This window comes from Cherax quadricarinatus, chromosome 39 (genome assembly GCF_038502225.1).
Source record: "Cherax quadricarinatus isolate ZL_2023a chromosome 39, ASM3850222v1, whole genome shotgun sequence".
In the NCBI taxonomy this organism is placed as follows: Eukaryota; Metazoa; Arthropoda; class Malacostraca; order Decapoda; family Parastacidae; genus Cherax; species Cherax quadricarinatus.
Window position 1 is genome coordinate 28,212,140 of NC_091330.1, and position 27,502 is coordinate 28,239,641.

At 43.4% G+C, this 27,502-nt stretch overlaps 1 protein-coding gene across 4 annotated transcripts in view; it reads right to left on the reverse strand.

Annotated features, from left to right (window-relative positions):
* LOC128694822 (breast cancer anti-estrogen resistance protein 3 homolog) overlaps positions 1-27,502 on the reverse strand; it is a 680,692-nt gene that overhangs the window by 473,660 nt on the left and 179,530 nt on the right. For all 4 annotated transcript variants that reach the window (XM_070092543.1, XM_070092541.1, XM_070092545.1 and 1 more), the window contains exon 2: positions 10,927-11,078. In XM_070092543.1, coding sequence (XP_069948644.1) covers positions 10,927-11,031 — 105 coding nt within the window. In that variant the 5' untranslated portion in view covers positions 11,032-11,078. The remainder of the gene's footprint in view (positions 1-10,926; positions 11,079-27,502) is intronic.

Genomic DNA, 27,502 nt, shown 5'->3' on the forward strand with positions numbered 1-27,502 from the left:
TTCTTCAAGCTTGCAATCTGTTTCTTCAAGCTTACAGCCAGTTTCTTCATGCTTGTATTCTGTTTCAAGCTTGCAGTCTGTTTCTTCAAGCTTGTAGTCTGTTTCTTCAAGCTTGCAATCTGTTTCTTCAAGCTTATAGTCTGTTTCTTCAAGCTTGTAGTCTGTTTCTTCAAGCTTGCAATATGTTTCTTCAAGCTTGCAATCTGTTTCTTCAAGCTTGTAATCTGTTTCTTCAAGCTTGCAATCTGTTTCTTCAAGCTTGTAGTCTGTTTCTTCAAGCTTGTAGTCTGTTTCTTCAAGCTTATAGTCTGTTTCTTCAAGCTTGTAGTCTGTTTCTTCAAGCTTGCAATCTGTTTCTTCAAGCTTGTAGTCTGTTTCTTCAAGCTTATAGTCTTTCTTCAAGCTTATAGTCTGTTTCTTCAAGCTTGTAGTCTGTTTCTTCAAGCTTGCAATCTGTTTCTTCAAGCTTGCAGTCTGTTTCTTCAAGCTTGAAGTCTGTTTCTTCAAGCTTGTAGTCTGTTTCTTCAAGCTTGTAGTCTGTTTCTTCAAGCTTGTAGTCTGTTTCTTCAAGCTTGTAGTCTGTTTCTTCAAGCTTGTAGTCTGTTTCTTCAAGCTTGTAGTCTGTTTCTTCAAGCTTGTAGTCTGTTTCTTCAAGCTTGTAGTCTGTTTCTTCAAGCTTGTAGTCTGTTTCTTCAAGCTTGTAGTCTGTTTCTTCAAGCTTGTAGTCTGTTTCTTCAAGCTTGTAGTCTGTTTCTTCAAGATTGCAGTCTGTTTCTTCAAGCTTGTAGTCTGTTTCTTCAAGCTTGTAGTCTGTTTCTTCAAGCTTGTAGTTTGTTTCATCAAGATTGCAGTCTGTTCCATCAAGCTTGTATTCTGTTTCTTCAAGCTTGCAGTCTGTTTCTTCAAGCTTGTAGCCTGTTTCTTCAAGCTTGCAGTCTGTTTCTTCAAGCTTGTAGCCTGCTTCTTCAAGCTTGCAGTCTGTTTATTCAAGCTTGTATTCTGTTTCTTCAAGCTTGTATTCTGTTTTTTCAAGCTTGTATTCTGTTTCTTCAAGCTTGTAGTTTGTCTCTTCAAGCTTGTTCTTAGCAACAAGATTTAATTAAGTCGTCAACATGACTCACGAAATCGTAATGACACGATTGCAAACTAACCATACCACGGGTGGAGTTAGAACCCGCGTTCAGAGAGTCTCAAAACTCCAGACCGTCGCGTTAGCCACTGGACCAGCTGGCTTCAATAAGATTCATCCAACTAGGTATATTTATACACCATAGGAAGGTTAGCATAGGCACCACTGTGACTAGCCACTGGGCTAGCTGGCCCAGTGGCTAACGCGACGGTCTGCAGTTTTGAGACACTGATCGCGGGTTCTAACCCGACCCGTGGCATGGGAAAATTCACCTAAGCGCTGTATATATACAGCTCTTTAAATGAAATTTTAATCGTCACAATAGGAACATTATCTATATTACCCCCTTATTAATTTTGTGCAAAACAAGAGGTATATAACTGTCTTACTGTGTCACGGATGGACCATAACTTCATGTCTAGTCTCAGGCTACAGTTCTGGTAGTTTCAGTGTAGCTAAGATTCTTATAGCTTGATGCTAAAGATGCTCAATTTTCTTGAATCTTATCTCACCACAAGTACAGAGTACAGGAGCAGCAGAGTCCATAATACCAGTGATGCAATTTACATTAGCCAGAATTATCCATTATCGTCAATAAAGTCAGAGTAAAAATAAATGATGCCCCCTGATACACACTGTGATATAGTGTGACAAGTGGAAGGTCACTGAAGAATGGCGAGGCAGATGGTTCTTAGATGTGTTGAGTAAGAGGAGGACTCTAGCTACGGAGAATCTGAAGTGGTCTGAAGTGGCCGCGAGTGCTAAGTTGAGAGCTACGATGTTAGGTAACATGCGACGACCTCAAGTGTCTCATTTCCCTATGAATATTATAACAGCGTTATCACAGAGCCAATATAAAATATTGCAGTAGGAAGCATCAGCCTGATTGATCAGGTTGTCTACACATTGTCTACACATCTTGTTTCAGGCCAGGATACGAGAACAGAATTTCGAAACCAGTTACAGGTATGCCAGAGGTAAACCTTAGTGTTACCTCTGGTCTCAATCTCGCTGTACTAATACTTAAGATTGCAACAGCTTTAAATAATCTGCTATTCACCTCATTAGTGTGGTCTCCCTCCTGACTTCTTTCCAGTTTCTAAGGAATCGCTTGTGTCACGCTCTTAGCGACTGCAGAATGGAGACTGGACTTACGCATGCGGATTCAGGGCTTTAAGAGGCATACATAATCTTTCCCTTTTTTTTCGTTGAGATGTGAGAGGTCAAACAAAAGATGGGAATGCCGGTGTGTGGAAAGGTTCAGTAAATATTTCGAGTGCGCTTCCTCAAGTCCCTCACACTCGAAGGAAGCTGAAGTGTCTTAAGGTGTTCTAGAGGAGACTGTCCTCTCGAACTCTTCAGGAGACAGCCTTCAACCCACTCTGAGCCTCCCTTCTCAGACTCCACAGTTCCCTTCAAAGGGAGGGAGGGAGGGAGGGAGGGAGGGAGGGTACCTTGATGCCGGTGAAGGGATCTTGATTCAGAGGAACCAAAGATGCCTATCTTTCTTGGAACGAATAAGATTTCCTCAGATTCCCTAGGCGCTGCATGACCCTTGCGGGTTTAGGGCTCCCGTCCCCCCATGAGTGTAATAAGCAATCTCTACAGGAGACGGTCATCTCACGCTCTACAGGAGATGGTCATCTCACGCTCTACAGGAGACTCGCCGTTTCTCACACTACAGGAGATTCGTCGTCTCTCACTCTAAGTACAAGATATTCATCACACTACAGATGTCAGTATCTCACACATTACAGATGACAGTATCTCACACATTACAGATGACAGTATCTCACACTGTACAGATGACGGCATCTCACACTGTACGAATGACAGCATCTCACACACTACAGATAACATCATCTCACACATTACAGATGACAGCATCTCACATTCTGCAGATGACAGCATCTCACACTGTACAGATGACAGCATCTCACACATTACAGATGACAGCATCTCACACACTACAGATAACATCTCACACATTACAGATGACAGCATCTCACACACTACAGATGACAGCATCTCACACATTACAGATGACAGCATCTCACACATTACAGATGACATCATCTCACACATTACAGATGACAGCATCTCATACTGTACAGATGACAGCATCTCACACTGTACAGATGACAGCATCTCACACTACAGATAACATCTCACACATTACAGATGACAGCATCTCACACTCTGCAGATGACAGCATCTCATACTGTACAGATGACAGCATCTCACACACTACAGATGACAGCATCTCACACACTACAGATAACATCTCACACATTACAGATGACAGCATCTCACACACTACAGATGACAGCATCTCACACACTACAGATGACAGCATCTCTCACACTGCAGAAGACAGCATCTCATACTGTACAGATGACAGCATCTCACACTACAGATGACAGCATCTCACACACTACAGATGACAGTTTCTCCCACCCAAGAGCATTATTTGACTGTCTTTGGATGTCAGTGTGCTTGAAGCTTTTCATACATTGTAATATTGATCATTCTGGGTTAGGTCAGCGATTTCATCGACCTTGTTGAACTATGTGTTGGTTTTACGTGTTTATCTTTCGAAAATCACCTCTTTCAGCAGACTTTCGGACTACCCATGGATTCGCCACTTAGTCCCGTCCTGGCGAACCTATACATGGAACATTTGGAAGCCGAGCGTTTCTCCACTATTATTCCCTCTTCTGTCACTTGGCTCTGTTATGTTGACGACATTCTCCTCATAACTCCTAAACGCTTCAACGTTCAAGTTCTCCAAGACAAACTCAACCAGGTCGAGCCCTCAATCCAGTTCACACTTGAAGAAGAAGTCGACAACACTCTTCCTTTTCTTGATATTCTTCTCTGCAAAGCTGACCATGAACTTCGTTTTAAAGTCTGTCGAAAACCCACCAACCAACACGATCTTCTCCACTTCTATTCTCACCACGACACCAAAACTAAACGTGGTGTAATTATAGGCTTTTTCCTGCGTGCACTCAGAATCTGTAGCAGTGAGTTCCTTGAAGAAGAATACTCTCTTATTGAACAAGTATTTTCGAAACTCCACTATCCTCGTCACTTCATCAGAGACTGCAGAAGACGCGCATTAAACATCTTCAACACACCCAGAGAAGACACTGCCGAGAAGAGATACATAGTCCTCCCCACCAACTCCATTGCCAAACACGTTTCCAACATCTTTTCCAAAACCTCATTCCAAGTATCTACTTATACATCCACCACCATCAAGGACATTGCCAGTAATAGACAGAACAAGTTTCAATCCTCTGCAGGGGTATACTCAATCCCCAGTAATGAATGCAGCAAATTATGCGTCGGTGAAACATACAGAGACCTCCAAACACGTATATCAGAACACCAGTAGGCAGGCAGATCTGACAATCCAAGGAATGCCTGTGTTCAACACCGAAATTCACACAACCATTTAATCAACTACAGAAACGCAAGACTTATCACCAGAGAAGACAACACTCGATACCGAAGAATCCTGGAATCATCACTTATCTGTATATCCAACAACTTCAACCAGTGGAAATATAAACACATATGCAGTATAATGTGATCCTTTATTGACAACGTTTCGCCCACACAGTGGGCTTTTTCAAGTCACAAACAGAACTACCTGGGGTGGAAGGTACGCGAGTATTTAAAGTCAGGTTCAGAATGCTGACGTCAGGTGGAGAATGCTTCATCTGATGATGTACCTGACGTCAACATTCTGAACCTGACTATAAATACTCGCATACCTTCCACCCCAGGTAGATCTTTTTGTGACTTGAAAAAGCCCACTGTGTGAGCGAAACGTTGTCAATAAAGGATCACATTATACTGCATATGTGTTTATATTTCCACTGTGTCGATATTCTATAACATTTATTTCCAACTTCAACCAGAACAACGGCTTCTATAACATAGCTGAACCCCTCGCCAAGAAACTTCTTCATCGCTATCCCACATAAGAACATAAGAATCAAGGAACACTGTAGAAGGTCTCCTCATATACTTATCCAATCTCTTTTAAAAGCTCCCTAAGTTTTTAGACTTTATCCAATCTCTTTTAAAAGCTCCCTAAGTTTTTAGACTTTATCCAATCTCTTTTAAAAGCTCCCTAAGTTTTTAGACTTTATCCAATCTCTTTTAAAAGCTCCCTAAGTTTTTAGACTTTATCCAATCTCTTTTAAAAGCTCCCTAAGTTTTTAGACTATCAGTCTACTCGGAAGATTGTCACAAGCAGCATTCACATCCTATAAATACTCAAGTATGTTTCACCCAGGTAGATCTGTTTGTGACTTGATACAGCACACTGCCTGGGCGAAACGTTGTCAATATAGGATCACATTATACTGCTTAAGTGTTTATATTTCCAAAGTTTACCTACATTGATCTGAATTGTAAAATACGCAATTTTAATACGCCTTAATTCTCCAGCGTGATTTTTCTCACGAACGCCAAATAAAAAAAAATGGAGAATAGGCTGCTACAGTAGGCCTACCTCTTAAGTTTCCCACGCCAGGAACAAGGAATGTTGACGTGTATTTCTAACTTGCGTCGTACCAGACATCTGCCTCGCACGAATATACCTTTTTCTTTGATATGCCTTTGATGAGCTCCGAGAGTTTTTTCTACTCCAGGAGCCCGGCCTTGGGCGAGGTTCGTCTGGTGCTTGCCTGGTCAACCAGGCTGTTGTTGTTGATGGACCGGTTCCCCACATATCCATCACAGCCTGGACGATCTGGCACCTGGTGAAGAGGCTTGTAGTTTCCCCATAAGTCTTCAACAATTATCCAGCAGTGTTTCTATCTTCTGATAAGATGTTGAATAATATGGAGCTCATGGACGTTGATACAGTGTTCCAGAGTTCGTGGGTCACATAAAAAGATTTGTCCTTGGGAAATGGCAGGCACGGTGGGCCCTACATATGAACAACGAGTTTACAGGCCTCGGCAGGATAAGGGTGTCTGGCCCTCCTCCTCCAACACGAATTATGTAACAAGATTCTCTGTTTTAGAACTGGGCACAAAAAATATAGCCCATAGCTTTCTATATGCAGGTGCTGCTGACACACTGCGTGACTTGTGCGGAGCTGACAGCGGAGCTGACAGTGGAGCTGACAGTGGAGCTGACAGTGGAGCTGACAGCGGTGCTGACAGTGGAGCTGACAGTGGAGCTGACAGTGGAGCTGACAGCGGAGCTGACAGTGGAGCTGACAGTGGAGCTGACAGCGGAGCTGACAGCGGAGCTGACAGTGGAGCTGACAGCGGAGCTGACAGTGGAGCTGACAGTGGAGCTGACAGTGGAGCTGACAGCGGAGCTGACAGTGGAGCTGACAGTGGAGCTGACAGCGGAGCTGACAGTGGAGCTGACAGCGGAGCTGACAGTGGAGCTGACAGCGGAGCTGACAGTGGCACACATGCCTGTAGGCACCTTGGTAACCTGTTCCCAGCGTCTTCTGACATTCCCAATTTCATCATATTTTGACTGGGTTATTTATATATTTTTTAAATTAGTGATTTTTCGCGTTGAGTATTGTCATAGTGGAAGTAACTTAATTTGTTTTTCTTAACTTTACCTTGGACGTTCTTAAATGTATTTGGTATTTATATTTGTTGGTCAGAACGCTCAGTGATCTACCTACCTGGAGGGTATTCTGGGGATCAACGCCCCCGCGGCCCGGTCCACGCCCAGGCCTCCCGGTGGATCAGGCCCTGATCAACTAGGTTGTTACTGCTGGGCGCATACAGTCCAACGTACGAACCACAACTCGGTTGATCCAGCACTGACTTAGGTATCTGTTCAACTCCCTCTTGAACACAACCAGGGGTCTATTGGTAATTCCCCTAATGGCTGGTGGGAGGCTGCTGAACAGTCTTGGGCCCCAGATACTTACTGTGTTTTTTCTCAGTGTAATAATGGTGCCCCTACTTTTCATTGAGCGTATGCTGCATCGCCTGCCAAGTCTTGTACTTTCGTAAGGAGTGATTTCTGTGAGCAATTAGGGACCAGTCCCTCCAGGATCTTCCAGGTGTAGATTATGATGTATCTCTCTCGCCTGCGCTCCAGTGAGTACAAGTCAAGTGCTTCCAGGCGCTCCCAGTAGTTAAAGTGTTTGATGGAACTGATGTACACTCTCCAGATCTGCGATTTCACCTGCCTTGAATGGAGATGTTAATGTATAGCAGTATTCCAGCCTAGAGAGAACAAGTGATTTAAAAAGGATCATCACTGGCTTGGCATCTCTTGTCTTGAATGTTCTCATTATCCATCCTACCATTTTCTTCGCAGTTGTGATAGTGACATTGTTGTGATCCTTGAAGGTGAGATCCTCAGACAATATCACTCATAGGTCCTTCACATTACTTTTCCTATCTAATGTATGATGAGAGTTTGTAGTATACTCAGTTCTAGGTATTATTTCCTCCAGTTTTCCATAATGAAATAGTTGGAATTTATCTTTATTGAACATCATATTGTTCTCTGTTGCCCATTGAAAAACTTGGTTTATATCTTCTTGGAGCTTTGCCGTGTCCTCAATGGATGACACTCTCATGCAAATCTTAGTATCGTCTGCAAAGGATGAAACAGTCCTATGGTTTACATCTCTGTTTATGTCTGATATGAGGATGAAGAACAGGATAGGGGTGAGTACTGTGCCTTGTGGAACAGAGCTCTTCACTATGGCAGCTTCCTATTTAACTCTGTTTACCACTAGTCTTTGTGTTCAACTGGTTACAAAGTTGAAGATCCATCTTGCTTACTTTGCCAGTTATCCCTTCAGCACGCATTTTGTGTGCTATTACACCATGATCGCACTTGTCAAAGGCTTTTGTAAAATCTGTGTATAGTACATTAGCATTTTGTTGGTTCTCCAGTGCATCCAAGACCATATCATAGTGCTCCAGCAGTTGCGAGAGGCAGGAGCGACCTGCTCGGAACCCATGTTGCCCTGGATTGTGCAACTGTTGGGAATCCAAGTGCTTTGCAATCCTACTTCTTAGAACTCTTTCAAATATTTTATATGGGACGTTAGAGCTATTCGTCTACAGTTCTTAGCTACTGCTTTGCTGCCACCCTTATGAAATGGGGATATCCGTTGTTTTTAGTGACTGTGGAATCTCACCTGTGTCTATGCTCCTTCCCCATAGTATATTTAGAGTCCGCGAGAGTGGTTTCTTGTAGTTCTTAATGATCACAAAGTTCCACAAGTCTGGGCCTGGGGCTGAGTGCATGGGCATGTTATCAATGGTTTTCTCAAAGACTAGTTGAGTTAGGGTTATGTCAGAAATTTGGCATACATTGGCAGGGTTTTGAGGTTTATTCATGAAAAATATATTTGGATTGTCTATCATTAGACTGATTAGTTTTTCATTAAACGAAGTCGCATTGAGATTTCAGTATCTCATTCATTTCTTTGTTGTCATCTGTGTAGGATTCGTCTTGTCTGAGCAGGGGCCCTATGCTAGATGTGGTTTTTGCCGTGTTTCTGGCATATGAAAAGAAATATTTCAAATTTCTTTCAATTTCACTAATCACTTTTAGCTCCTCTTGTTTCTCCTGGATCCTGTACGAGTCCTTTAGCTTTACCTCAATATTTTCCACTTCCCTGGTTAGTGCTTCCTTCCGTGTTTCAGATAATCTGGCATTCTTGAGGAGCTCAGTGATTCTTCGCCTTCTCCTGTAGAGAGAGCATCTTTCTCTCTCCAGTTCTCTTTTTCTCTTAGGGGAATATGCCTTGAACATACTTCAGCTACCAAGAAGTTGATTTTTCAAGGCACTGTTTAGGGTTCGTGTTATATAAAATATCTTCCCAACATGTTTCATTTAGAGCATAATTTACCTGGTCCCAGTTGATGTTCTTGTTGAAGTTGATGTTCTTGCTCTTGAAATTGAATTTGGTAAAGGTACCCTTACATTTATATAAATTTGGCTGATCAGGACTCCTGTGCATGTAAGTCTGGACTTCGATTAAATTGTGATCAGAATTAGTTGTTTTTTATATTGTTATGTTTCTTACCAGGTCCTCATTGTGAAAATAAGGTCAAGGGTGTTCTCCAGCCTCGTTGGCTCCACTATGTGCTGACTTTGGGTGTGTTTATTGCAGAAATTCAACAGCTAATCTGTGTGTGACTTTTCGTCTGAGAAGCTCCAAGGATTGATCTGCTACAATATTATTTGCTACATTCATCCATTTTGTATATCTTAGATTGAAGTCACCAAGCAGCAAGATGTTTGGGGATGGGGCTGGAAGGTTTTCCAGACAGTAGTCAATTTTTGATAGCTGTTCCTTGAACTGTTGGGAAGTTGCATCTGGTGGCTTATATACAAGTACAATGACTAAGTTTTGGTTCTTGATTTTTACTGCTAGAACTTCAAGTACATCATTTGTGGTGTTCAGTATCTCCGTGCAAATACGCGACTCTTTGACACACCTAATGGGTGTTCCGGGGGGTCAACGCCCCCGCGGTCCAGTCCTTGACCAGGCCTCCTGGTGGATCAGGGCCTGATCAACCAGGCTGTTGCTGTTGGCTGCACATAGTCCAATGTACGAACCACAGCTCGGCTGATCCGTTACTGACTTTAGGTATCTGTCAGGGGTATATTGGTAATTCCTTTATACGTGGTGGGAGGCTATTGAACAGTCTTAGGCCTTGGACATTTACTGTTTTCTGTTAGTATACTCACGACACCCCTACTTTTCACTGGGGGTATGTTGCACCGTCTTTTGCTTTCACAGGGAGTGATTTCTGTGTGCAGATTTGGGACCAGTCCCTCTAGGATTTTCCAAGTGTAGATTATGATGTATTTCTCTCCTGCGCTCAAGAGATTCCAAACGTTCCCAGTAATTAAGGTGCTTGACTGAAGTTACATGTGCAGTAAAAGTTCTCTCTACATTCTCTAGATCTGCGATTTCTCCTGCCTTGAATAGAGCTGTTAGTGAACAGCAATATTCAGGCCTAGGGAGAAAAAGTGATTTAAAAAGGATCCTCATTGTTATGGCATCCCTTGTTTTGAAAGTTCTCATTATCCATCCTATCATTTTCCTCGCAGATGTGATAGTGACATTGTTGTGTCTTTAGGTAACCTTCAAGTATGTCCAGTAACACGATACATCACACTCTTCAACAACATCTACTCCAAAAACACTTTCACCAACTTCACCAACATCACCAGCACTTAACAATACACCTTTCCAACACTGTCTACCCTCAGACACTCCCAAATACTGTCTATCCTCGACTCTCACTAACACTATCTACCCTCGACACTTACCAATACTGTCTACCCTCACTCATCAACACTGTCTACTCTCAGACACTCGCTAACATTGTCTACCCTCAGTCACTCACCAACACTGTCTACCCTCAGACACCAACATTGTCTACCCGCAGACACTCACCAACATTGTCTATCCTCAGACACTCACCAACACTATCTACCCTCAGACACTCACCAACACTGTCTACGCTCAGACACTCACCAACACTGTCTACGCTCAGACACTCACCAACACTGTCTACGCTCAGACACTCACCAACACTGTCTACCCTCAGACACTCACCAACACTGTCTACCCTCAGACACTCACCAACACTGTCTACCCTCAGACACTCACCAACCCTCTCACTCCTTGCTACTCAACTATCTCTCAAACACTGTTCACAAACACGCCAACATGATACATCCTCTCAGAACTCCTACCAATCTGACACGCATAATTAATATTTTGACAAAGTTGAAATTACAAGATATCTCAGAAGACTAACCTCAACACCGTCGAACCTGGAGAAGCAGTGTATGTACTGGATGAGGTCGAGGGAAGTGAGCCACGACTTACATTCCAGGTGGGGTCGTCGAGGAAGCCAAGACATCCTGCGCAGGGAGGCGCCTCGACGGAGACTCGACACCAGCGACCCGCCTAGAGGGAGAATGTGTCCAGGAATTAATGCTTGTGTTTTTGAATTATCACTGTATACACCACGTTATGTGGATACTTTTTACACAACACTTGGATACAGAGCTCAGCAGGTGCTGCAGCTTTGTTACTCATTTAATATTTTCGCCCAGGAGAAGATTTTCAGCAGGAGAGGAGTTTAGCGACATTGATGGTGGTTTTTAGTAGTGGTGGTGGCTTTATAATAATAATCTTAATTACTACAAGCACATGTACAAGGTATACAGTCCTAGCTGACATCAATGACATACTACTATATAGAAAGCCGCTTGTTATGCTGAGCATTTAGGGCAAATTAGATAAATTGTGTACTCAGGATGCGACCCACACCAGTCGACTAACACGCAGGTACCTATTTGACTGCTGAAGAGAGACATCAGGTATATTAAGGAAATACATTCTAATTTTTCCACAGTACAGGGAATCGAACCACAGACCTCAGTGTGTGAGCTGAGTGCGCTACCAATCGAGCTAGAGTAGTATTGGTGCAAAGTGTTCAGCAGTGACAGTAGGTGACTGGATGAATGTTATCTTCAGGCCTATTTTTTTTACCATTTAAATACAGTAAATAACACTTAAATACAGTGAAAACTATAATTTACTGAAAAATTAAATTACTATAATATATTAAGATGGTAGAGCAAGACCATATGGATATATAAAAGGCCTTCTGTGTATCCATCTGCTCTTGCGCTACCGTCCACAGGATGGATATGGGGTACACAATAACTAGCCACTTCGGTGACAAAATCTAGGATTTTCTAAAATATAGTGCCTACACAGTTTTACAGTGAACACAGTATTTGTGGAGCCTCCAGCAGCGAGGCTACTGACGTCCACCAAATATATCTGACATAATTCAGAATATACGTAAATATAATTATAATCTAAAATTAACTTAAAAAGTCGGAGTTTAAGGTAAAACTATAAAGAAAACAATATTACCAAAAAATATGACATTAAAAGCATTAGGAAATACCAAACTAAATAATCAGCAGGAAAATCCTGGATGTGTGGAGGGTGAGGCGGCTCTGGTGAGAGGTTCTTAATACGAGGAATTGAAATGTAGATAAATGGTTGAAAAAACCCACAAGTTGATAAATTAGACACATGTACAACAGTTAGGTATCTCTGAGGAAATGTTTCGCCACACAGTGACTTCATCAGTCTAAAGGAGAATGGTGAAGATCACGAGTCTGAGGTAATTAGATTGGTGGACTAATTACCGTACCAATTACGTCGACTCTAGACTGAGGGACTGATTACCTTAAACCCCTTCTGATCGTCACTGTTCTCCTTTGTATTGGACTAATAAACTCAATGTGTGGCGAAACGCTTCCTAAGAGATCCCAAGTGTTGCACAAGGGTCTAATTTATAACGAGGTACTGGAGGTACCTTTATCTTGCTGGTATTAAACCTGTTTACCTCTGGTTCCCCAGGTTTCCCAGGTTCTGTATACCTATACCCTTGATGAGTTCCCAGAGTTTTCTACTCCCGGAGCCCGGCCTTGGGGCAGGCTTAAAGCTGCTCAGTTGTATAAAAAAGTTACCAGCATGGAAGGCTTAATCAAAAAATATCGCATCAAAAACAGAAATTCAGTTTTTCCCATTTCTTTCGAAAAAGGAAATTGGGATCCAACAGGACAAAATCAATCCAAACTTTTCTTCAAGGTCAGGTTAGGTTAGGTTAGGTTAGGTCAGGTCAGGTCAGGTCAGGTCAGGTAAGGTAAGGTAAGGTAAGGTAAGGTAAGGTAAGGTTAGGTTAGGTTAGGTTAGGTAAGGTAAGGTAAGGTAAGGTAAGGTAAGGTAAGGTAAGCTAAGGTTAGGTTAGGTTAGGTTAGGTTAGGTAAGGTAAGGTTAGGTCAGGTCAGGTCAGGTCAGGTCAGGTCAGGTCAGGTTAGTTTAGGTTAGGTTAGGTTAGGTTAGGTTAGGTTAGGTCAGGTCAGGTCAGGTTAGGTTAGGTTAGGTTAGGTTAGGTTAGGTTAGGTTAGATTAGGTTAGGTCAGGTCAGGTCAGGTCAGGTTAGGTTAGGTAAGGTAAGGTAAGGTAAGGTAAGGTTAGGTCAGGTCAGGTCAGGTCAGGTTAGGTTAGGTTAGGTTAGGTTAGGTTAGGTCAGGTCAGGTCAGGTCAGGTCAGGTTAGGTTAGGTAAGGTAAGGTAAGGTAAGGTAAGGTAAGGTTAGGTTAGGTTAGGTAAGGTTAGGTAAGGTTAGGTAAGGTTAGGTAAGGTTAGGTAAGGTTAGGTAAGGTTAGGTAAGGTTAGGTAAGGTTAGGTAAGGTTAGGTTAGGTTAGGTTAGGTTAGGTTAGGTAAGGTAAGGTAAGGTTAGGTTAGGTTAGGTTAGGTTAGGTTAGGTTAGGTAAGGTAAGGTAAGGTAAGGTAAGGTAAGGTAAGGTAAGGTAAGGTAAGGTTAGGTGAGGTTTGTCAGGAAACAAAACAAGTGTTTCCTGACGCGGGTCTTATTCATATGATGACCCGCAGGTGGAGCTTTTGGTCATCTGACCGAGACCTTCCCCTGGCTTACTCCTCCACCCCTTTAAAAATCATGGCTATTATACCCTGATTTTTTTCTTTAAAACTGACCAGTTTTGAGTAAGTAAAAAAGTAAATAATAAGTAAGAAAGTCTTAAGTAAGTTAAGTGTACATAATAACTTTAATAATGGTAGTGAGAACACGAAGAAATTAAAGACACACGAAAGAACTTTAAGTTAATTATCTTAGGATAACCAAATAAAGTCACTGTGACGTCTGACCAAATAAAGTCACTGTGACGTCTGACTAAATAAAGTCACTGTGACGTCTGACTAAATAAAGTCACTGTGACGTCTGACCAAATAAAGTCACTGTGACGTCTGACTAAATAAAGTCACTGTGACGTCTGACCAAATAAACTCACTGTGACGTCTGACTAAATAAAGTCACTGTGACGTCTGACCAAATAAACTCACTGTGACGTCTGACCAAATAAAGTCACTGTGACGTCTGACCAAATAAAGTCACTGTGACGTCTGATCAGAAGAAATATTTTACAGTTACTTCACATAAACGACTTTAATAACACTGACACATGATAACTTACACAACACATCGGTAAAAGGAAGTTTCAAGCCCACCAGAAGATGCATTTACTGACCCAGACTAAACCCGTGAAACGTTCCATGTATTTCATACAAAGCATCAACAAATGAAGACTGATGAATTCCAGTTCCTCTCATCAGCAAATGAATGCAAGAAGGTCAAATAATGCTGTACCATTTCGAGATTAAAAGTGGCAGAATGATGTTAGAACATAATGGTGGAGCACTGCAGCAGGCCTACTGGCCCATGCTGGGCACGTCCTTCTCAAATCCACACCCAGTAAACAAAAATGTTTGCCCAACCCAGGGAATAAGCCGTGTTAGTCCTATTAACTGGTGTGCAACTCCCACTCAGATCCAACCCCTCTCACGTATTCATCCACTCAACACACTCCATGAAGAGTTCAGTTGAACTCTTCTCCAGGCTGAGGGACTGACCACCTCAAACACAACATTACTACACCTGCTGCTTCTGTAGTTGACTGAAGAAGCCTACTGTGTAGGCTGAACGTTTCAACAATAAAGCTACCCAAGTGTTGCACGTGTGTCTTAATCTTGAGATACGATCCTGGACGTAAGATGCGTCACCCACTAAATATTACAGCAGTTCACAAGACCTAAACTGAAATTTATTTAACGTGAATAAAAAGGAATAAAACTTTCTTACAATTTTACTCAAATTTTTTTAAATCTACGCCAACACTGTGTGTGTGTGTGTGTGTGTGTGTGTGTGTGTGTGTGTGTGTGTGTGTGTGTGTGTGTGTGTGTGTGTGTGTGTGTGTGTGTACAAGCATCAGACACACAAGCACGTTGCAGTGACTGAGAGAGGCAGTACACACCCCACGCCTCGACAGTTCCCACAATGAAAGGTTTGTTTGCTTGCAAACAGCTGAGGCTTCAGCACACTCAGTGTGTGCGTGTGTTCAGCAAACACACTGTAGTGATGGTCAGCATTAACAAGTGTGACCAATGTCTGAGTAAGACAGTCATGATGGCGAGATCCGCCATGATAAATTGAGGGAATTGTTAAGATTAAACAGCACAGAAATGTTTCACACAGGTCAGACGTCTTGCACTCTCACTGCTGGAGTTTACCTGAGTTACTTCCGGAGGTCACCGCCCCCGTGGCCCGGTCCCAGACCAGACCTGCTGCTTGCTGGCCTGATCGATCAAGCTGTTAGTGCTCACCTCCCATAGTCCAACATATACACCATAACCTGGCTGATCAAGAACTCTTGTGAGAATCATCATGAATGAAGGGAGGTGTTGAAGAGTCGTTGTCCCCTAACATTTAGCGAGTTCTCTCGCTGTACACACTATTCCTCTTCTTTACATTGGAGGTATCCTGCTCCGTATACCTCCTGTGTATACTAGTAGAAATTTCGGGATGCAGTTTTGGGATCAGTATCTTCCAGGTATAGATTATGATGCAATTCTTTCTCTTTCTCATGGAGATGAACGGAAATAAAAACAAGAACTATTAAGAAAATAGAAAACTCAGATGGGTGTGCATACATATACGTGTACATGTATGAGTAATGTGACCTAAGTGTAAGTAGAAGTAGCAAGATGTATGTGTTATCTTGCGTGTTTACGAGACAGAAAGAAAAGGCACCAGCAGTCCTACCAGTGTGTAAATAAAATTACATATTTCCGTTTCACACGCATTTGGCAGGATGGTAGTACCTCCCTGGGTGGCTGCTGTCTATGAATAAACGAGAGAATGGACAGGGACTCGAACCATGGTCCTTGTATGTAGAAAACTCAAAGCTTTTACCACAGTCATGGAGCTGACAATGACCTTCACAACAAGAAGATAATTTAAAAAATTCTGTGACAAGTTTGTATTATGAACACCAACTGTGACGTCACTGTCCCCTCACACAGACCGAGAAGCTTCACAGCACAACCCTCAAAACTATAAACTTAAGATAAGTGGTAATGAACGACTGTCAGTAGGATCACAAACACAACAGTTGTGGTCTAACATCGCAGCACGGCGCTGTATGACTCTTGTGGGTATAGCGCTTAGACTATTATCAAAACAGCTTTATTACGCACATAATGGGTCCAGGGACTGAGCCCCAAAACCTGACATAGAAACGGTGTGGAGCACCTGTGTCATGCTACACAGAGAGTGGTCAACGCCCCGGGTGTGGGGTCGTGGGAAGGCTCAAGCTACCGGAAAACCCAAGCTCACGGCGGCAGCTAAAACTAATTTGAACTTGCAGATAATATATACATAAATCTGCCGAAGTTCTTCTTGATACCAGGGAAATCTAATAAGTTGTTGGCTGCTCGGGAGGTGCTGAGTGTGACAACCTGACACCAGGAGATCATAGTACAAATAAATGACGAAAGGGAAACTCAGTAAACCGCAGAGAGAACAAGAAAGTGATAGAAAGAAGGGGAAAGCAGGTAGGGAGAATCAGAAGAAAAGAGTCAAATTACCAATGCTTCCTCTATTAACCTTCTGCTAACATGGGAAAATTTGCTGGAACAAAGATACAAGTCTTCAAGGTAAAACTGTATTAGTTCCTGCAACAGTGCCATATCAGCCAGGTTATGAAAGGTATGCTGGCATTCGGGTAGCAACTGCCTGGCTGATCAGGCAGCAAACAAGGTGTCTGGTAACAAGTTGCATTGTGAGAACAGAATAACTCACGAAAATAGTCACAGGTATGGAGGACAGGGCTTGTGCCTAGCCTAGCGTAACTTAACTACGGCGGTACTTTCCATTCAGGAAAGTACCATCTATTAACATTCAGCACACACTTTCCTGAGTGTTTCTTAATAGTACTTATTCTTGGAATCCTTCTTGTCTGAGACTTGATGTCAGAGGTGTCCCGTAGCTCGATCGTTAACTCACCTCACACACTGAAGTCCGGAGTTCGAATCTCCTCCGGTACGGCTGCAAAATATTAGGGACGTGTTTCCATAAGGTCCGGGTGGGGGAGAGGGGAGGGGGGGAGGGGGGGTCGATCACCGGTACGGGTGGAAATATTAAGGAAAATTGGTAATAAAAATATACTATTATTATTATATCCGGCAGCGGTGACGGTGACCACTGGGACCACAAACTTGTATAACATCTGCACCTCACACCTGTCCTGGTAGATGATGACGTGCTGCTGCAGGTGTAGCAGTTATGAAGGAGTCAGCTGGAGGTGAGTCACCAGGACAGTCACCGCCAGGCTGGAGGTGAGTCACCAGGACAGTCACCGCCAGGCTGGAGGTGAGTCACCAGGACAGTCACCGCCAGGCTGGACATACCAAACACTCGCTAAACTTTTCTCAACATTAAAAAAAAAAAACAAAAAAACAGGACTGGAAATGGAGCCACATACTCCGAGAATTACTGTTATTGCTCTAACTTAATGTATCTTATGCACAGTATCAGTGTGAATATATATTTTTGATGAGTACTGAGAGTTTTTTCTACTCCCGGAGCCCGACCATTGACCAGGTTCGTCTGATGTTTTCTTGGTTAACCAGGCTTTTGCTGCTGGCGGTCCCCTGACCCACATATCCATCACAGTCTGGATGATCTGCCCCCTAGTGAAGACACTTTTTCAGTTTCAAATTAATTCGAACAGAAAGCCATCATAGAAAAGAAAGGAAGGAAAAATTATTGATATGAGGAAGTCTCTTGATGTCAGTAAGTGGAGTCCCCGCGACCTTATTTGTATTAAACTTAATTACAACATTTTCCGGGATATAAGGCGCACATTTTCCTACAAAAAAGTCTTAGAAAAATCAGCCTGCAACTTATTTGGTCAAGATCAAGGGTATTATTATTATTATTATTATTATTATTATTATTATTATTATTATAAAAAAGAAGCGCTAAACCACAAGGGTCATACAGTAAGGTCAAGGGCAGGTTTTGGTTTACACTTTACTACTCTCGCAACCGGTCGGTCTGTTTTATAGTTAAGTTTCTTTAGCAGTTGTTTACAAATGTTACAAGTGCCACCTGTTGATGGCCTGACCAATCATTCTGTTGGTGCTAACGACACGCAGTCCAACGTAGGCACCACAACCTGGCTGATTAGGAATGAACACCTACTGTTTACACTCACTGTTCAATATATTCCTTCACGGTAAATATGAAATTCATAAACGTCACTAACATCAAAAAGGTCAAATTTCAACTTTTCCACCATGGGAAAAAAATGATGAAATGAGAATCTAAAAAGATCAGTGGTGCAACTGGGACCTTCAAAGAAAGAACAGGAACTAGTGTAGCTACTGATGCAACCAGGAACAAGTAGATTATTAGTCCCTTATACTCCACACAGCCTTCCCTAGTTCTGACACAGGTAAGATGGACATCACACAGGTAAGATGGACATCACACATGTAAGATGGACATCACACAGGTAAGATGGGTCTGACACAGGTAAGATGGACATCACACAGGTAAGATGGACATCACACAGGTAAGATGGATCTCACACAGGTAAGATGGGTCTGACACAGGAAAGATGGGTCTGACACAGGTAAGATGGGTCTGACACAGGTAAGATGGGTCTCACACAGGTAAGATGGACCTCACACAGGTAAGATGGGTGTCATACAGGTAAGATGGGTCTCACGCAGGTAAGACGGATCTCACACAGGTAAGATGGGTCTCACACAGGTAAGATGGGTCTCACACAGGTAAGATGAACCTAATACAGGTAAGATGGACCTCACACAGGTAAGATGGATCTCACACAGGTAAGATGGACATCACACAGGTAAGATGGACATTACACAGATAAGATGGACATCACACAGGTAAGATGGGTCTCACACAGGTAAGATGGACGTCACACAGGTAAGATGGGTGTCATACAGGTAAGACGGATCTCACGCAGGTAAGATGGATCTCACACAGGTAAGATGGGTCTCACACAGGTAAGATGAACCTAATACAGGTAAGATGGACCTCACACAGGTAAGATGGGTCTCACACAGGTAAGATGGACATCACACAGGTAAGATAGGTCTCATACAGGTAAGATGGACATCACACAGGTGAGATAGGTCTCACACAGGTAAGATGGACATTACACAGGTAAGATGGACATCACACAGGTAAGATGGACATCACACAGGTAAGATGGACATTACACAGGTAAGATGGACATCACACAGGTAAGATGGGTCTCACACAGGTAAGATGGGTCTCACAAAGGTAAGATGGGTCTCACACAGGTAAGATGGGTCTCACACAGGTAAGATGGGTCTCACACAGGTAAGATGGGTCTCACACAGGTAAGATGGGACTCACACAGGTAAGATGGGTCTCACACAGGTAAGATGGGTCTCACACAGGTAAGATGGGTCTCACACAGGTAAGATGGGACTCACACAGGTAAGATGGGTCTCACACAGGTAAGATGGGTCTCACACAGGTAAGATGGACATCACACAGGTAAGATGAACATCACACAGGTAAGATGGGTCTCACACAGGTAAGATGGGTCTCACACAGGTAAGATGGGTCTCACTCAGGTAAGATGGACATCACACAGGTAAGATGGACATCACACAGGTAAGATGGACATCACACAGGTAAGATGGACCTCACACAGGTAAGATGGGTCTCACACAGGTAAGATAGACATCACACAGGTAAGATGGATATCACACAGGTAAGATGGACATCACACAGGTAAGATGGGTCTCACACAGGTAAGATGGACATCACACAGGTAAGATGGGTCTCACACATGTAAGATGGGTCTCACACAGGTAAGATGGACATCACACAGGTAAGATGGGTCTCACACAGGTAAGATGGGTCTCACACAGGTAAGATGGGTCTCACACAGGTAAGATGGACATCACACAGGTAAGATGGACATGACACAGGTAAGATGGGTCTCACACAGGTAAGATGGACATCACACAGGTAAGATGGACATCACACAGGTAAGATGGACATCACACAGGTAAGATGGACATCACACAGGTAAGATGGACATTACACAGGTAAGATGGACATCACACAGGTAAGATGGGTCTCACACAGGTAAGATGGGTCTCACAAAGGTAAGATGGGTCTCACACAGGTAAGATGGGTCTCACACAGGTAAGATGGGTCTCACACAGGTAAGATGGGACTCACACAGGTAAGATGGGTCTCACACAGGTAAGATGGGTCTCACACAGGTAAGATGGGACTCACACAGGTAAGATGGGTCTCACACAGGTAAGATGGGTCTCACACAGGTAAGATGGACATCACACAGGTAAGATGAACATCACACAGGTAAGATGGGTCTCACACAGGTAAGATGGGTCTCACACAGGTAAGATGGGTCTCACACAGGTAAGATGGACATCACACAGGTAAGATGGACATCACACAGGTAAGATGGACATCACACAGGTAAGATGGACCTCACACAGGTAAGATGGGTCTCACACAGGTAAGATGGGTCTCACACAGGTAAGATGGGTCTCACACAGGTAAGATGGGACTCACACAGGTAAGATGGGTCTCACACAGGTAAGATGGGTCTCACAAAGGTAAGATGGGTCTCACACAGGTAAGATGGGTCTCATACAGGTAAGATGGGTCTCACACAGGTAAGATGGGACTCACACAGGTAAGATGGGTCTCACACAGGTAAGATGGGTCTCACACAGGTAAGATGGGACTCACACAGGTAAGATGGGTCTCACACAGGTAAGATGGGTCTCACACAGGTAAGATGGACATCACACAGGTAAGATGAACATCATACAGGTAAGATGGGTCTCACACAGGTAAGATGGGTCTCACACAGGTAAGATGGGTCTCACACAGGTAAGATGGACATCACACAGGTAAGATGGACATCACACAGGTAAGATGGACATCACACAGGTAAGATGGACCTCACACAGGTAAGATGGGTCTCACACAGGTAAGATGGGTCTCACACAGGTAAGATAGACATCACACAGGTAAGATGGATATCACACAGGTAAGATGGACATCACACAGGTAAGATGGGTCTCACACAGGTAAGATGGACATCACACACGTAAGATGGACATCACACAGGTAAGATGGACATTACACAGGTAAGATGAACATCACACAGGTAAGATGAACATCACACAGGTAAGATGAACATCACACAGGTAAGATGGGTCTCACACAGGTAAGATGGGTCTCACACAGGTAAGATGGGTCTCACACAGGTAAGATGGACATCACACAGGTAAGATGGACATCACACAGGTAAGATGGACATCACACAGGTAAGATGGGTCTCACACAGGTAAGATGGACATCACACAGGTAAGATGGACATCACACAGGTAAGATGGGTCTCACACAGGTAAGATGGGTCTCATACAGGTTAGATGGGTCTCACACAGGTTAGATGGGTCTTACACAGGTAAGATGGGTCTCATACAGGTTAGATGGGTCTCACACAGGTAAGATGGGTCTCACACAGGTTAGATGGGTCTCACACAGGTAAGATGGGTCTCACACAGGTTAGATGGGTCTCACACAGGTAAGATGGGTCTCATACAGGTTAGATGGGTCTCACACAGGTTAGATGGGTCTCACACAGGTAAGATGGGTCTCACACAGGTAAGATGGGTCTCACACAGGTAAGATGGGTCTCACACAGGTAAGATGGGTCTCACACAGGTAAGATAGACATCACACAGGTAAGATGGATATCACACAGGTAAGATGGACATCACACAGGTAAGATGGGTCTCACACAGGTAAGATGGACATCACACACGTAAGATGGACATCACACAGGTAAGATGGACATCACACAGGTAAGATGGACATCACACAGGTAAGATGGGTCTCACACAGGTAAGATGGACATCACACAGGTAAGATGGACATCACACAGGTAAGATGGGTCTCACACAGGTAAGATGGACATCACACAGGTAAGATGGACATCACACAGGTAAGATGGACATCACACAGGTAAGATGGGTCTCACACAGGTAAGATGGACATCACACAGGTAAGATGGACATCACACAGGTAAGATGGGTCTCACACAGGTAAGATGGACATCACACACGTAAGATGGACATCACACAGGTAAGATGGACATCACACAGGTAAGATGGACATCACACAGGTAAGATGGGTCTCACACAGGTAAGATGGACATCACACAGGTAAGATGGACATCACACAGGTAAGATGGGTCTCACACAGGTAAGATGGGTCTCACACAGGTTAGATGGACATCACACAGGTAAGATGGACATCACACAGGTAAGATGGGTCTCACACAGGTAAGATGGGTCTCATACAGGTTAGATGGGTCTCACACAGGTTAGATGGGTCTTACACAGGTAAGATGGGTCTCATACAGGTTAGATGGGTCTCACACAGGTAAGATGGGTCTCACACAGGTTAGATGGGTCTCACACAGGTAAGATGGGTCTCACACAGGTTAGATGGGTCTCACACAGGTAAGATGGGTCTCATACAGGTTAGATGGGTCTCACACAGGTTAGATGGGTCTCACACAGGTAAGATGGGTCTCACACAGGTAAGATGGGTCTCACACAGGTAAGATGGGTCTCACACAGGTAAGATAGACATCACACAGGTAAGATGGATATCACACAGGTAAGATGGACATCACACAGGTAAGATGGGTCTCACACAGGTAAGATGGACATCACACACGTAAGATGGACATCACACAGGTAAGATGGACATCACACAGGTAAGATGGACATCACACAGGTAAGATGGGTCTCACACAGGTAAGATGGACATCACACAGGTAAGATGGACATCACACAGGTAAGATGGGTCTCACACAGGTAAGATGGGTCTCACACAGGTAAGATGGACATCACACAGGTAAGATGGACATCACACAGGTAAGATGGGTCTCACACAGGTAAGATGGACATCACACAGGTAAGATGGACATCACACAGGTAAGATGGACATCACACAGGTAAGATGGGTCTCACACAGGTAAGATGGACATCACACAGGTAAGATTGACATCACACAGGTAAGATGGGTCTCACACAGGTAAGATGGACATCACACAGGTAAGATGGACATCACACAGGTAAGATGGACATCACACAGGTAAGATGGACATCACACAGGTAAGATGGGTCTCACACAGGTAAGATGGACATCACACAGGTAAGATGGACATCACACAGGTAAGATGGGTCTCACACAGGTAAGATGGGTCTCACACAGGTAAGATGGGTCTCACACAGGTAAGATGGACATCACACAGGTAAGATGGACATCACACAGGTAAGATGGACATCACACAGGTAAGATGGGTCTCACACAGGTAAGATGGGTCTCACACAGGTAAGATGGGTCTCATACAGGTTAGATGGGTCTCACACAGGTTAGATGGGTCTCACACAGGTTAGATGGGTCTCACACAGGTAAGATGGGTCTCACACAGGTTAGATGGGTCTCACACAGGTAAGATGGGTCTCACACAGGTAAGGTGGGTCTCACACAGGTTAGATGGGTCTCACACAGGTAAGATGGACAGTGTGCATACTTCACGCTGGTCACAGTCTGGTAACATTCATTCCTTCAACTTTACGAATCATCCAAGAACCTGACCTCACAAATTTTTCCTAAAATTCTAAATTAAATTAAAAAAATATATAGCTCCCCTAACTATTCTCAGCATTACAAACATAATTTTTACCTTCTAAAATATATAAAATTAACAACTAACTTGTCCAGAGTGTCAACTTCTTACTCTAAATCCTGAATATTTACCCCGATCGTTTCTATAATACTATGCAACACAATTTTCCTACCTGGTAAGTGTTATTTTCCTACTTCTTTTATTGCAAAAACAATAGAAAATGCCCATTATTCCTTTTAAACTTTGCTTTTTGGCTTACGCGATGAATTTTTGACAAAAAATGGCTAAATTTCAATATTTTTGCTAGTTTTGGATGCAAAACAAAAACATATAATAAAATAAAGTTTGCATAAATAAATTTACACAAATTTTATTTTAAATTTCCTGAAACATATTTACAAAGTTAAAAATGAGCAGTTTCTCTAGATTTGTGAGTAGCAACATAATCACTTTCCCGTTTAAGCCCCCAAATGTAGTCTCCCGTCATGTTTTCATTATAAGATCCCTGAAATCTGTGTTCGAAGTCCATTATATCTTGGTGGAAGCGCTCCACTTCCTCCTCTGAGTATGCTCCCATATTCTCCTTGAAATTATCAAGATGAGCATCAAGGATATGGACCTTAAGGGACATCCTACAGCCCATCTGATCATAGCTTTTTACTAAGGTCTCAACAAGTTCCACATAACTGTCAGTCTTGTTGCTGCCCAGAAAACTCTGTGCTACACCAGCAAAACTCTCCCAGGCTTCCTTTTCCTTCTCTGTGAGCTTCTTTGGAAATTCTGGGCATTCCATGATTTTCTTGACTTGTGTTCCAGTGAAGATGTCTCTGATAGCTTGGATTATGTTTGATATTATGTCTTCCTAATGAAAACTCAGTCCTCTAGTAATGTGCTGCTCTGTCTCTACATCCCAATGACAGAGATAACAGGTAAAGTTGGTAAAGCCTCCTTGGAGTCCCATCAAAACTGCCATCATTTTGAAGTCTCCAGTAACTTCCCAGTCATACTTATCATAGTTCAAAGCTTCCAGTAGAAATCTGACACTGTTGTAGTCCTCCTTAATTGATCTGTTACACAGACACAGGCAAAAAAATGAAATGAGAAACCAGAGCTTATTATACAGACGTGACTGAAGTCACTATGGGTTCAGAACTGTGTGACTCTATGATTATTCTTCCAGCAATGAAAAAAAATACGTTCAATAGATACTTTATTGTTAAGGATTGCTTTCCACCAGGTTCGAAAGCATAATTATGTATCCTATCAAAAAATCCCCCCTGGCCAACAAGTCTGGTTAATATCTCATACAGTTTAAGCAGAAAACCTGTGACATTTTACACTGATTTATCATCAACCTCGTCAGTCGTACTAACACTAAAAGAATGAATCGCTGAATGAATATTTCTTTACAAAGACAGTACTTGAGGAGCAAGTAGAAGTTTGACACCATCATGTGATGGTTTAAGGTAAACTACAAGTGTGAACTACAAGTGTGAACTACAAGTTCAGGTGATGGTGTGAGGGGAACTTAAAGTGGAAATATAAAGGGAAATACAGGACAGTTCTTGTCTACATCATCATGTTTCCTCTATTTTCACTGTCATTGAGCTCAACCCTCACTACCTTTCTTGATCTTCCTTTTCTTCTTCATAATAATAATAATAATAGTAATAATAATAATAATAATAATAATAATAATAATAATAATAATAATAATAATAATAATGATATTATTATTAGTTATTATTATTATTTCTCTTTTTGTACACATCAATTTCAGACAGCATCACCTTCAACAACACCTCACTAAGACCTCACCTATCCATGATCACACCTCACTAAGACCTCACCTATCCATGATCACACCTCACTAAGACCTCACCTATCCATGATCACACCTCACTAAGACCTCACCTATCCATGATCACACCTCACTAAGACCTCACCTATCCATGATCACACCTCACTAAGACCTCACCTATCCATGATCACACCTCACTAAGACCTCACCTATCCATGATCACACCTCACTAAGACCTCACCTATCTATGATCACACCTCACTAAGACCTCCCTTATCCATGATCACACCTCACTAAGACCTCACTTATCCATGATCACACCTCACTAAGACCTCACCTATCCATGATCACACCTCACTAAGACCTCACCTATCCATGATCACACCTCACTAAGACCTCACCTATCCATGATCACACCTCACTAAGACCTCACCTATCCATGATCATACCTGACTAAGACCTCCCTTATCCATGATCACACCTCACTAAGACCTCACTTATCCATGATCACACCTCACTAAGACCTCACCTATCCATGACCACACCTGACTCTGAGCACACCACTATGACCACACCAGTTTGGTGCTTTCCCTAGTTCCGTGTGTCCAGAAGTCCATCTGTGTCCCCTCAGATGAATTTCCAGGTGTGGATCATGGTGAGGTGTGGTCACAATGAGGTGTGGTCGTAGATGTGGGCATAGGTGAGGGGTGGTCATAGGTGAGGTTATAGTTAGGCGAGGTCATAGTTGGGTGTGGTCATAGACATAGTAAGGTCATAGACAGGTGTAGTCATAGACAAGTGTGGCTCCGGATGTCAACACTTCCACACTTTCCACTTCCGGTTATTAAGGTGATTTCCTCTAGTTCCGTGTGTCCAGAAGTCCACCTGTGTCCCCTCAGATGAACTCCCAGGTGTGGATGATGATGAGGTGTGGTCGTAGATGTGGTCATAGGTGAGGGGTGGTGATAGGTGTGGTCTTAGTTAGGCGAGTCAGATGTGGTCATAGACAGGTATGGTCATAGTTAGGTGAGATGTGGTCATAGGTGGGGTGGTCATAGTTAGGTGAGGTGTGGTCATAGACAGGTATGGTCATAGTTAGGTGAGGTCTTAGTCAGGAGTGGTCATAGTGAGGTGAGGTGTGGCATCGTGAGCTGTGGTCATAGTCAGGTGTGTTTTATGCTTCCAGGTCTCCATCCGTGGGCCCCCGGATGTCAACCCTTCCACTTCCAGTGTCTTCCGTCTCTCCAGAAGTCCACCTGTGTCCCCGCAGATGAACTCCCAGGTGTGGATCATAGTGAGGTGTGGTCATAGTGAGGAGAGGTCATAGTTAGGTGTGGTCATAGTTAGGTGAGGAGTGGTCATAGTCAGGTGCGGTTTATGTTTCGGTGTGCCAGCTTCCAACTTCCGGAAGTCCATCTGTGTCCCTTCAGATGAACTCCCAGGTGTGGGTCGTGGTGAGGTGTGGTCATAGTGATGTGAGGTCATAGTGAGGTGAGGTCATAGTGAATTGTGGTCATAGGCGTGGTTCATGTTTCCAGGTCTCCATCTGTGGGCCCCCGGATGTCAACCCTTCCACACTTCCCACTTCCGGTTGTTTTGGTGCTTTCCCTAGTTCCGTGTGTCCAGAACTCCATCTGTGTCCCCTCAGATGTACTCCCTTCCTCACTTTCCCAGGTGGGCGGGGTGGTTGGGTAAGTGTGTGGGTGGGCGGGTCGATGGGTGGTTGGGTGGGTGGGTGGATGTGTGTGTGTGAGTGTTGTGTGTGTGTGTTGTATATGTGTTGGCCCCTCCCCAGTGACCTTGTTGGATGGTAACTTGGTCTTGTCTAGCTGGTCTACTGCCGAGACTGTCCAGGTGGGTGGAATTACAGGAGGGGACACACAGAAAACTGC